The sequence below is a fragment of the Juglans microcarpa x Juglans regia genome, chromosome 8S (assembly GCF_004785595.1).
Source record: "Juglans microcarpa x Juglans regia isolate MS1-56 chromosome 8S, Jm3101_v1.0, whole genome shotgun sequence".
NCBI lineage: Eukaryota > Viridiplantae > Streptophyta > Magnoliopsida > Fagales > Juglandaceae > Juglans > Juglans microcarpa x Juglans regia.
Genome location: NC_054609.1, coordinates 3,650,371 through 3,664,103, shown reverse-complemented (window position 1 = coordinate 3,664,103; position 13,733 = coordinate 3,650,371). Strand labels below are relative to the sequence as shown.

General features: G+C 37.4%; 1 protein-coding gene across 1 annotated transcript; it reads right to left on the bottom strand.

Annotated features, from left to right (window-relative positions):
- Positions 1-2,047: 2,047 nt before the first annotated feature.
- On the bottom strand, positions 2,048-13,234 carry LOC121244830 (protein EARLY FLOWERING 3-like). The gene is given in 8 exon segments (XM_041143045.1): positions 2,048-2,689; positions 2,691-3,058; positions 3,160-3,236; positions 5,507-5,542; positions 5,544-5,606; positions 5,608-6,037; positions 6,239-6,362; positions 13,001-13,234. Coding segments are annotated over 8 exon segments (1,974 nt in total).
- Positions 13,235-13,733: the final 499 nt, after the last annotated feature.

Below are 13,733 nucleotides of genomic sequence, written 5' to 3'. Positions count from 1 at the left end.
TAATATTTTATTCAACTTTCATCTCAATTCATTTCAATATTTAAAGGCAGCAATAGACTTCGTTTTTAGACACTTTTTTTATTGAATAAGGATGTTATGGACAAAAAGAATGGTTTTCACAGATTGCAGAATAAAAAAGCATTTTTTAAGGTTACCTTTTGTAGAGAGTCGGTAAGTTGCATTTTGGATAGGATGTGCTGCTTTGTGGATTGCCAATCTCTCAATTGCATCCCACTAACCCTTTTCTTTCTTAGGAAATTAATTTGTGTAGGTCTAGAGTGTCCACACCCTGTGTAACCTTTTTGGAAGAAGAAAAAAAATGAAACCACTTGAAAAAATTATTTCTAAGTAATTATTAGGTAATTTTGCATTACTCCCAACCTATTGTAAAATGTCATGTCATTAAATATGAATACTTACATAAACAATTTTAATATCATACCATATTGTGATAGGTTATGAGTATTACTTCATCGGGCTACCTAATAGACTTTCCTTTTTATTATAGATTTCATTTTTTCAAAAAAAAATTTTAGACATAAGTCTCACATCCTGCACACCACTTAAAAATATATAATTTTATTTTTTTACCTTCAAATTTCATATTGAATTGAAATATAAAATATAAGGATAAAAAAATAAAATCACATATTTTTAAATGGTGTGTAAGGATTTAGAGTTTCTGTGTAGCACAACTCTTTTTTAAAAGAATAATACTAGATACAAGTCTCAAATAGACAAGCCTCATACAAGCCTTTTATAAAACAATAGGTCCTACTAATAAATAATAGTTTTTTTTACACTTTTTTAAAATAAAATCTACTTTTTTACAAAGACTTGTATGAGACTTGTCTATTTAAAACTTATACAAATCATTTCTCTTTTCAAAATATTTGTACGCTTTAAACTTATATTTAGTATTACTCCTTTTATTTATCTTGGCAACCGGTTTGGATTGCATTTAAGGCGGGTTTGGTGATGGATATTTGTTTTCGCTATCCATGCACAATTATTTACAACTTTTACATGATTCTTTAATTAAATTATTATTTTTTAATCCAAACCTATCAACATAAAAAATCAAATAAATTAAAAAATAATAATATTTTATTGAATAGTTGTATAATTGCGTTTAGGCATTTGTGTTATTTAATTGGCAGCCATGCATCAACTGTTAATATAATGTTACAGTACGTGTTATTCTCTTATTTGGAATAGAAGTTTACTTGATTTATTTCATCTTCGTTATATTAAAGCATAAATGAAAAAACTATATAATCTCATCTAGTATAATTATTACAAATTTCTCAAACTTCCATATAAAATATAATAAACAATTCAACTTTTTTAAATTTTAAAACAAAAATAATATTAAAATATTATAAAATATTTTATTTACCTTTCAATTTTTATCACATCTCATCTCATCTCATCGGTACATCGGTATAACTAAAGGAGGCCTTAATTTCCATAAATAAATAAATAAAGAGCCATGGTTAATCATTTGGACCCAACATGTACATAACAGCAACATTTTGCAGCCTTCATCCTTTTAACCTTTTTTCCTTCAAGATCTCGAGGAGATGGGAATTTTTACCCAAAATCCTCTCAAAATGATAGCATAAATAGTATTTCCTGTATAATAATATTAGAAATGGATCCATATCCTATACAGGGGAAGAATTCATTCAAATTTTTGTTGAGATGATTAGATGCGCACACTGAAGAAAATCATTTTGGACGTGAAAAAAATCCAACCATTAAAAGTGTAATTGAGTACAACAAATAAACCAAACAGTAGGGTCAAGTTACAAGTTCCTCTCTATATCACATTCATGAGTGAAAGCCCATCCTCCTCTCCATAGAACAATGCCACCCCTACCCAAATGTCATACCAACACAAAAATTAAAGAGACAACATATATATTCAAGGTAGCAATCATCCAGAAGCATATCAACATTGTGTGGGCTACAATACTGAAATAAAGAAAAGGTCATTACATATATCAACAGGATAAGGTCAGATCATGTGATTGCCAAAACTGATCTAAACTGAGTCGTACTGCTTTCTCTCTACTTGAATGGATTGGAAAATCCGAGCTGCTGATTTAGATGTAGATCTAGAATTATGTGGCACAACTTTGATCACTCGTGTCGACTGGTCAACTTCATGTGGCCGAGGAGCTGCCTCTGGGACTACTGAAGCAATAGGAAAAAGTGGAAGTGCATCTCTCCCCTCAGAAGTGAAACTTGTCCCAACACCTCGAGGTCTCTCACAGCGACTACTAGCTGTACTTCCTTGCAACTCCCTGTCTTTAGTAGCCTGAAACTTAGCAACTTGTGAAATAACTCCGTTCTTTTTATTTGGCTTATGTGAGGTCTGATGCTGCATGTTTAAGTTGGCTCCAGCTCCTGATAACTGACTTTGACCATGTGAGCCAAGTCCAGCAGATTGGTTAACTTGTTCAACAACTGAACCTGACATGGTCGAATGCATGACCGGCATGCCATGTGTAGGGAAGTAGGTATGACCAACTAGAGGAGTACCAAGAGGATTTCCAATCCCCTGATGACAAGGATGACCTGGAAACCAATAAGCTAAATTCATTAAGTTACCTGTCAAGGGAACCTGGCTGAAAGGTCCACATCCTCCATAAGCAGTTCCCATAAACCCAGGTCTAGGATAGGGTCTTGTATACGAGTCCTTCAGAAGGAGAGACTATGGGAATCAACCACTGATGCCCAGGTGACTGATTAATACACCAAGAACCCATTTTATCATCAGTAGCCACAGGAGCTGGCAGTGAGTTTCCAATATAAGCTTCATAACTTGAAGGCTGACTGCCATTTTTCACAGAACTCTTCCCAACTGCATTTTCTGCAGAATGTTCGATTTTATGGTTTGGCTTCTCGGAATCATCTTTGCACTTCGCAATGTGTGATGGTGGTTTTACAATATACTTGGATGAAAGTTTCTTTGCAGGCAGACCCTTCAATGAAGGTTTTCCTAGAAAAGCACCATGTTCAAGCAGAAGATGTGGTGATCCAGAAATCAATTCTTGGAGTTGTTCACATATTAATAATTAAGCTACATGCTTTTTATGTGAATGAAAAAATATGAAATAAATATGCAAAGGAGTTAAGATCACAAGTAGCTACTTAACAAGGTCAAAGACCACATCACCTTTATCAGTCTATGCAACTCAAATACTTGCACCGCAAACACTCCTTGTTGACTGTAGAGAGCAACAAGAGTTTGATCAAGAACTAAATTGAACGATATTCTTCAAATGAAGCTTCCATAAACATATAAGCAACCAAAGGTAATACAAGAAAATCAAATGGGCACTAAAGCAGCATTAACCAACAGATAACATTTTCTGAAGAACCATCACATAGACCAAAGCAACCCACACAAGTGGATGTACAATTACAGACTAATTAAGTAACCTGTTTAATGGGTTGAAATGACGTTTAAGAAGTCCCTTACTTATCCTCCCTCCAAATACAAAGCTTACTGGGCATCTATTTTAGGTGAATGCATTTTCACATCCGTACATGCATATGTGAACACCACTCTATTCCATTTATTTGTATTTTCGAAGGAAGAAGAGACACAAGGATCTCCGCATACAACTATGTGTTATCCTACTGAGTTCACCAATGATGAGAACCTATTTCTAACGTTACACACCAGTGTCATCTGCTATAATCATTAGAGTGGATACAACTTTACCAAATCACATCTTCATCAGAAATATGATTGTACGTGTTAAACTTTCAAATTGAGATACTAGCACAGCCATGCTTCTACAGGTTTCCCCATAAGAATCACTTCGCCAAATCTTAATACCCAATAATCAGTGGAAACAAAGGAAACAACATAACCCAATTTGCAATTCAAACAATGTACATGATATACACTTCTTTATTCTGAGTATACAATCTTAATCCTGAAACTAAATGAGAAATGCCAGATGGAGAGGTCTGCAATTTGCATGTACTCATGTACAATTTTTTTTTTTTTTTCTTTGAATGGACAGAACATCAGAACATTATGCTTAGGGAGCAGATAAAAAGAATATGAATCCCAACCCCACAAGAACCACTAATGCAGAACACCAAAATACTACGTATCAGAAATTATATGTCTGTAGCCATATGCACCAACAATTCCACAACGTCAATACTATCCAAGATCCATCCAACAACGGCTCCAAAGATCCTACAAAGTCACATTCTCCTCTTCTTGCTCCATGCCCTCGATTGTCATGGTACGAGAAGTTCCCCAGTGGTCAGTCGGATTAAGCAACAATAAACCGAGACAGGTTGATTGAAAAATGCAGATGGAATGAACAATACATAATGAGAAGATCCACTGTCTCGGGGGTTGCCTTGTGCAAAGTACCTCTATTAGGATAGCACATCTCCCTGTTGTAAGATGATCCAGTACCCACTGTTAAAATATTATCGAGGGCATTTGTATGTACAAAAATACCACTTTAGAAGGGATCTTGGAACTGAACACTGGGCTCTCTCTCCCTCAAAGCCAGAATTGCAACTCTTCAGTAAAAGCAAAAAGCAAATGGATTTGTGTACTCTCATTATAGTATGTCATACTGCAAACAAAATCTAATGAAGATTTAAATCGACAGAACCTGACAAAATATAACTTCATAATGTTGAATGGTAGAAGCTTCCAAGATAGCAGTACACACTTTCCAGTATAATGATCACTTTAGTTCTCCAATGAAGTAAAAATAAGATATTCTTCGATTCATATCACATACACAAACAGAGGAAATCAATTTCCTAACATCTTTTCAGTCATCATCAATAATCAATCACAAATTTCCTAGCCCAAGAACAGTGACGACCTATACAAATTGTTTAATCAGCACGTGACTTGTATAAATGGAAAATAAGAAAAAAATAGAGTGGTAATGGATACAGGAAAACTGAAAGATAGTTCCTTTAATTTTAGAATCCTAAACGTAAAAGCTTTGAAATAAAAATTGAAGTTGCCCTTATGGGAGCGCAAGTTGTGAGAGCAAAATCCTTTTTTTTTTATAAGTCGTTAAAAATTTATTAATAAGAAATAATAGGCATTGCCCAAATAAACAGGACATAAAGAGAAGCACCTAAAAAGTCGAGAGTAAAACCTAGAGTTAATCAGTGTTAATTTATAATTTACAAGGAACAAATTTCATAATATTCTCAAAACTTGTTGTTCTTGACCATCACCCAAGAGAGAGAGAGAGAGAGAGAGATGGAAAGGGAGAAAGTGATGTCTTTGAACCCTCTAACATCATCTCTTGGCGGTTGTTTCTCCGTATCAACTGAGATAGCATGGGATGCTACATTCATTAGTTACCGATATTCTTTCAACTTTAATGTTAAAAAAAAAAAAAAAAGGACAGAAGTTTCACATGGCATTATATACTTGGATTTAAGACCACCATGAGGCAACGTATTCGAGTAGATATCAATATAAATGTAGACTTACTTGACAATCGCTCTTCTAGATTTCCAAAAATGTTTGACCTGTTATTCCTACAACATCATCCGGAGAGATATCAAATCCTGGTATAGGATCCACTATGGATCTCAAAAACATAATCAGTTTTGTCTACATTTCCCATTTGTAGTGACATGGTCTGGTCTCCACAATATTCACTGCCATTATCACGCTCACAGGGACTGCCATCATTTCCCCCCGAGTGAGTGATGCTTCTTGGGCGAGGAACATTTCCCTTGTCTATATCCCTTACAGGCTCAACAAATCTAGTCTCTTGCTGTAAACAAGCATCATCATCTGAACTGTTAATATTAGTTATAGGACAATCTTGATACTCTTGATCTGGAGCTGCATTGGATTCCTTCAGGAGCCCTTCAATATTTTCTCGGGTCGACATACCTGTTGTGGATTTTACAGAATGACTTGGAACCCTCAAGTTTGGTACCTCTTCATTCTCACATCTCACTTCTTGACTTCTTGTCTCAAATTCAGGCCAGGGCACGTAATCAAATTTGGATCCTAATCACAAACATTTTGGTGTTTTATGGAACAACTAGAATATGTAGGGCAGAAGGGACTGAATTTTTCAGTATCAATAACGTTCTAAGTTTCACTACAGTATTGCTCTGTCTCTGATTGAACAAATAACAGGAACAATAAAATCATCTTCATCTCCAACCTTCTTTCTTTGCTCGAGTTGCACCAATGAATTATTCAAACTTGATCCTTCAGGCCGGTGAGTAAGAATCTTCTCACCCTGATGAATGGGCATTGAGGGAGGTATGTGAAGTGGAAAGTGAAAGTTTCTTTCAAGGCCATTCCCCTTAAACATAATTGGTTGCTCCTAGTAGTCAGAATTATGAGAACTAAGTGCAGTACCCTAGAGTTGGCACATGCAGATATGTTGCTCCCTTCACACATGCAGATATACAATGCGTTCAAAATGCAAGAGGAAGGACTTCAAATTAGCATCCACGTACAATTTTAAGGCCATTCCCTTAAACATAATAGGTTGCTCCTAGTAGTCAGAAATATGAGAACTAAGTGCAGTACCCTAGAGTTGGCACATACAGATATGCTGCTCCCTTCACACATGATGCAGATATACAATGCGTTCAAAATGCAAGAGGAAGGATTTCGAACTAGCATCCACGTACAAATATACATACTGCCCCAGGGAGCAGCATATCTGCATGTGCCAACTCTAGGGTACTGCACTTAGTAGGTATTCCTCCGCATATGAAAACCCGTGCAAATCATCCGCATATAACATTGGGAAATTGTGAAGCAAGACCTGCTTGATATGGCCATGAAGTTTTTGAATGTATTCCTCTATCACTACTTTTTTCGGGGCTATTAACATTGTTTTGATTCCGAAAGTAGATGCACCAGAGGAATTTGGTCATTTTTGGCCTATCAGTTTGTGTTCAGTGGCTTATAAAATTATGGCTAAAATTATGGTTTTTAGATTGGCACCGATTATTGGAAAAATTGTGTCTGCAGAGCAGGCTACGTTTGTTCGGGGTCAAAGTATTTTTGACAATGTCTATTGCTCAAGAACTTGTGAATGGCATGAATCAGAAGACTGGAGGGGGAAATGTCATGCTGAAAATTGATATGACTAAAGCGTATGACTGTGTGAATTGGAGTTTTTTGTTGGAAGGTTTACGTCATTTGGGTTTCTCGAAAAAATGGAGGTCTTTAACTTTTAATTCTATTTCCTCTTCGAGTTTTTCAGTCATGCTGATGAAGAGACATATCAGCTATAACTCCATAACCCCATGATTTTCTCCTCAGATCTCTCTTGTAACAGCTGCTGATTTCTTTCTTATTTTAAGCATACTTTAGTCTCGCATTACTGTAAATAGCACTGACATAGGATTCTTTCACAGTTGTATAGTTTCCATCTTTATTTCTTATACAACTGTAAACCTCTATTTTGGTATCTTGTAAATTCTATATAAATCAAATACGAGCCATGCATACAAGCAGGCCAGTTTTACTCATTCTTACATGGTATCAGAGTTAGGTTATACCTCACCATGTTACCCACTCCTATTCTTCATGGCAAATCTTCCTATGAGCTCGTTTTTAAATCCCCACCATGTTATACCTCTTTACGAATTTTTGATTGTGCATGTTACCCATATTTAACTCCTTTTGGCAGTTCTAAATTTGATTTCAAAACCACTAGATGTGTTTTTCTTGGCTACTCTTCAAACTACAAAGGGTATTGTTGTCTAAATCTGATCACAGACCGTGTGTTCATCTCCAAACATGTTATTTTTTATGAGACAACTTTTCCTTTCTCCACAAAACAAAATTCCTATGATTCCCCTGTCCAGTTTTTCAAACTTCGACATCTACCCAAAATTCTTCACACAATACCTGACCAATATTCTCGTGTAAATACCAACTCAGAAGATGTGCCATTGCCAATTGCACTAGAACCTCCTATTTTGGACTCCTCTCCTTCTTCACCTCAAGTTCACATGCCTGCAGTACCAATTCATACTCATCCAATGGTTACACAGATCAAGATGGTACTCGAAGACCCAAGGTATTTCTAGCTACAAGGCATCTCATTCCTACTTGTTTTATGACAGATCTGGTCAGTCAACCGAAGGAGCCCCAAAGCTACAAACATGCCCTCAAAGATACTCTTTGGAAGTAGGCCATGCAGTCCGAATTTGATGCTCTCCAAGCCAATCACACATGGACTTTAGTTCCCAAGCCAGATGATATGAACTTGGTCAGTAGTAAGTGGGTATTTAAAAGCAAGACCAAGGCCGATGGATCTATTGAAAGGTATAAAGCTCGTCTTGTAGCACGAGGCTTTACTCAACAACCGGGTCTTGATTACGATGAGACCTTCAACCCTGTTGTAAAACCGGCAACAATTCGCTTGATTTTGATCATGGAACTTTCTCAAGATTGGCCTTTGAAACAACTTGATGTGAGTAATGCATTTTTGCACGGTGACTTACAAGAGAGAGTATATCTTACTCAGCCACCTGGCTTTACGGATCCTAAATATCCAAACTATGTTTTTCATCTGCACAAGGCACTTTATGGTCTTAAGCAAGCTCCCCGAGCATGGTATATGAAATTCAGCTCCTATATCCAGAAAATGGGCTTTCAACGATGTCCATATGATAATTCACTATTTTTTCGTCGTCAAGCTAAGGATATTATTATTCTCTTAATTTATGTTGATGAAATTGTTATAACTGGCTCTTCCATTTCTTCTATCAATACATTTTTATCTCATATGTCTAAAGTGTTTCACATGAAGGATCTTGGAGACTTGCACTATTTTCTTGGACTTCAGGTCACACGGGATAGAACCAACGTTACTCTCAGTCAGACACGGTATCTACTCTCTTTATTACAGAAATTCGGACTTGATGGTGCTAAATCAGTTTCAACCCCTCTTGCCTCTGGTGTGCAACTCTTTACAAATGATGGCATTCCTCTCAAAGACCCCACTATTTATCGGCAAATGGTTGGCTCACTACAATATCTCACCCTCACAAGGCCAGACATCGCCTTTATTGTTCATTATGTCTGCCAGTTTATGCAAGCTCTTTGTGAACCTCATCTTATTGTGGCCAAAAGAATTTTTCACTACTTAAAAGGAACTATCAATGTTGGTCTGCATTATGTTAACAGTCCACTTGCAACTAGCTAATGTGGAGAGACCATTAGCTAATGTCCATAAACCGTAGACAAGACCTTCTCAGCTAATGTGGCTTTCAACCATGCCACAATGAATTGATCCTTTTTCTGCCATAGTAAATAGGTAGGATTGAGATCAGATGTTGTCTTCCAAGTATCATCAACAAGAAACTGAGAATGACAAGGTTCTGAGCCATCAACAATGCTCAGGAGATCATGGCTACGCAGTACGGGAATGAACTGAATAGTCCAGTTGAGATAATTGGTTCCATCGAGTTTGACAGATACCAATGAGGTGATATTAGGAATAACAAAAGTAGGGGAGGAAGTACTTGAAGAGGCCATATAGGATTGGGTGGGATGAGCCAGAGGGGCTCTGATACCAAGCTAGAAGAATTGAGATGGCTGATTCAATTGAATTCAGCTCTACGTATGTCTTTGTATTTATAATGATATATGAGAATATATAGATAAGGTAAAACATTTGAAATACAGAATTTTAAATGTTACAACAACTGGATAAACATCAACTAGATAAAATGACAGCTATTTCTCCTAAACTTTCTACAATACTTTCGGAACTGCTCTAGACTCCTCAGAGTCTGTTACGTGATGTATATCTTGTCTAACACAACTATCGCAGGATATTGCGATGCGGATTGGGCAGGTTATCGAGATGATCGTAGATCGACTACTGGTTTCGCAATTTTTATTGGTCTTAATCTCATATCTTGGGGGGCAAAGAAGCAAGCCACAGTATCAAGATCAACTGCTGAAGCCGAATACAAATCCCTTGCTTCCACCACAGTTGAGCTCATGTGGTATGTCAATTTGTTCAAGAGTCTTGGCCACTCCGTTCCTTTTCCTACGCTGAATTGTGATAATAAGAGTGCTATTAATATTGCAAAGAATTCCATTTTTCACCATCGGACCAAGCACATCGAAATTGATGTTCACTTCGTCCGTGAACAAGTAGCTCGTGGCGTGATCAAACTTGCACATGTCTCAGGTGAGAGGACCAGGTTGCCAACATTTTCACAAAGTCCTTATACAGTCCCAAGTTCCTACGAAACCGTTGTAAGCTCTGCGTAAGACCAATCCCTCCTTGAGCTTGAGGGGGAATAAAGAAACATATCAGCTATAACTCCATAACCCCATGATTTTCTCCTCAGATCTCTCATGTAACAGCTGCTGATTTCTTTCTTATTTTAAGCATACGTTAGTCTCGCATTACTGTAAATAGCATTGACATAGGATTCTTTCATAGCTGTATAGTTTCCATCTTTATTTCTTGTACAACTGTAAACCTTTGTTTTGGTATCTTGTAAATTCTATATAAATAAAATACGAGCCAAGCATACAAGCAGGCCAGTTTTACTCATTCTTACAGCTGAATGGTAATTGCAAAGGTTTTTCTAAGCCTTCTCGTGGACTTCGCCAAGGTGACCCACTCTCTCTGTATTTGTTCATATTGTCAGAATAGTTGCTCTCTCGCCTACTTAATCATGCATTTCAGTCGGGGCGAGTTAAATACTTTAACTCAAATGGTGGCGCACGGGTTTCGCATTTGTTATATGCTGATGATTTGCTGATTTTTTCAAATGGTGGAAAGGGTTCTATTCGGAATTTGATGGGAGTGATTCACAAAATCACAAGTATGAAAGCTTATCGGGACAACTGGTCAATCCAAGAAAGTCTTCTATTTTTTTTCTCCTCAAATATTCCTTATGATCAGAGAATACAACTGAAACATATTTCGGGGTTTGCTAAAGGCGCATGGCCTTGTGTGTATTTGGGGATGCCGATACATGTAGGAAGAAAGAGGTTGCATATATTTGAACCATTATTACAGAAAGTGCAAAAGAAATTGGCAGGATGGAAGTGTAAGTTACTCTCTTTTGGCGGTAAACTCATCCTTATTAAGCATGTTCTTAATAGCATGCCCATCCACTTGTTGTCTTTGTTGTCTTTGTCAAAAGGAATTGTTGCAAAGTTGAAGAAAACTTTTTCTAATTTCCTTTGGGGTTCAAGCGGGGATGTCAATAAAAGGAAATGGGTGTCTTGGCGACGTATTTGTTTGACGGTAGAGGAAGGTGGGTTGGGGATTTGGGACCTCTTGGAGGTTCGAAAATCTTTGTTTATAAAGTTTACTTGGAAGCTACTTATAGGTGGTTCTCTTTGGTCTGATTTCTTCCGAAAAAAAATATGTGGGTGAGGAGCTGCTTGCCTTAATTGGGGCGGGGTCAAGGGGATCTTGCTTTTGGAAAGAAATTCTACACGTGCTGCCTTTGCTCATACGAAAGTCACAATGGATAGTTCGGGAGGGTGTCTTAAGTTTTTGATATGACAATTGGCTTGGTGAGGGACCTATTGTGGATTTTCTATCAGTTGTGGGAAATCATAAATTGCTTGTCTAGGATTTATGGGCTGGGGTGGGTTGGAAGTATCATAAGGTTCGGCCATTGGTTAATGATTATATGTTCTAGAGAATCATTCAATCTAATGTTCGTGTTCGGGAGGGAAAGGATATGCTGGTTTGGAAGCACACGGTGGATGGGGTTTTTACTATAAAGTCGGCTTGACAAATTATTCGTTCACACGGTAGTATTTGTCCCTGGAAGAAATGGCTTTGGCAAGATCATGTTCCTAAGAAAATGTCTTTTTTATGTTGGCGAGCACGTCAAAAGGCTATCCACGTTGATGCCATTATCCAATAGCTTGGGATTTCAGTAGTTTCTAAATGTCATTGCTGTGTTGCTAATAAGGTTGAGACATTGGGTCATGTGCTTTGTGATGGGGAGGGACCAAGGATGGTTTGGGACTTTTTTGCTGCTTTTTTTGGCATTCGACTACCTCAAGCTCGAGTATGGACAAATGTTTTGAATATATGGTGGTGTCAGGCTTCTCTAGTCTTGCAAGTTCATTGGTTTCGTGGTATTATTCCTATATTGATTTCTTAGGCTCTTTTGAAAGCTTGATGTGCAGCACGGATGGAATGTACTAAACTTGAATAAAATTACATTATTCTGATAATAAAAGGTTTTCTTGTAGATTTCTCGGGGTCCATGAAAACGTTTAAAGTAGTGGGGGATCATGATTTGAGAGTGTTAAGGGAGCTTAATTGTCTTGTTGTGCCGACTAAAGTTAAAAATTTGAAGTTGATTGCTTGGGCTCCTCTGACAGGGGAGTTCTCAAGGCTCAATGTAGATGGTGGGTCCCTTGGAAATCCTAGGATGGCCGGTGGGGGAGGTGTTGTTCAGGATGCGAATGGGTGGGTTCTTGGGTGTTTTGCTCATTCGTATGGTTAGGCTACAAATAATATTGCTGAGTATAGAGCAATGCTTGATGGGCTTTATTTGTGTCAACAGTTGGGTTTGCAAACTGTTTTAGTAGAGTTGGACTCAAGTGTAATGATGAGATGGTTTATTTCAAGGACTTGTAAATATTGGTATTTGTGGGATTTTTGGGACGAAGCGCTTTCTCTTATATCCTCAATGAATATTGTTTAAGCGTGTGTTTAGAGAAGCTAATATGGTAGCGAAACTTTTTAGCTAAATATGGGGCAAGTGGTGGAAATTGAGATTTTTTTTGCAAGGACTTTGGTTCAAGTAGATTGAAGGGTCTTATACGTACAGACAGGTTGGATATTCCTTATGTTAGATATTAGTGGAGACGTTTTGAGTATGGGTGTTTTTTGTTACCACGATTTTTCTTTGCCATAAGTGAAAGTTTTTGTTTAATTAAATTGGGAGGGGGTCACTCATGGATAAATGACCTTTGTCTCTTTAAAAAAAAAAAAAATACCCGCTGAGATGGAATACTTAGTTGTTCATAGAGAGCCATCTTATTCCTTGGAGGTGCTTTTGGCCCTCCTTTCTCTATATCATTAACATGAAGCCTTGGGAACATGAGTTCCGTGATCTTCTCGTCATCTCTCCCTCTTTCATTTTCTCTATTTTTATCATTCAACAAAACCCCACCCCTTCCATAACAGAAGTTCGGCCTTCCATTCCCTACAGCTCTAATTCCAAAACCCATTAGCAAAGATCCAATATTAACCAAGCCTAGGAACTACCAACCTTTACTTTCTCAAAAATTGACCGACTCTCCTGGAAAACCCACAATCCAATCAGACTATCGAAATCAAAACCAACCTGCAGAAAATTTAAAGCCCAAAGTCAACCAACGGTTCCAGATTGCCAAAGTGGGAATTTTCCTTCAAAACACGAAGCGATTCCTGAAAAACCAAAAATCTTTCTAGGAAGTTTAGGGATATCTGAGAACTCCAGGTTCAGAGAAAAAGGTGCTTTAAGGGTTGAAAGTGATGGAGGAAAGAACAACAAAGCGTGAATAGTGGAACAAGTGTAGGACTGAAGGTCTAAATTGAAAAATATCAAGTATGTTGTCTTTTGCTTATCAAAGTGGCACATGCACTTGTAGGTTTACGTGTCGTTGATCTACAATCTACCAAAATGATAGAACTGTGTGTGAGTCCCATGCATTGATCAAATTCAAATATAACTTTATGCGTCGTTGC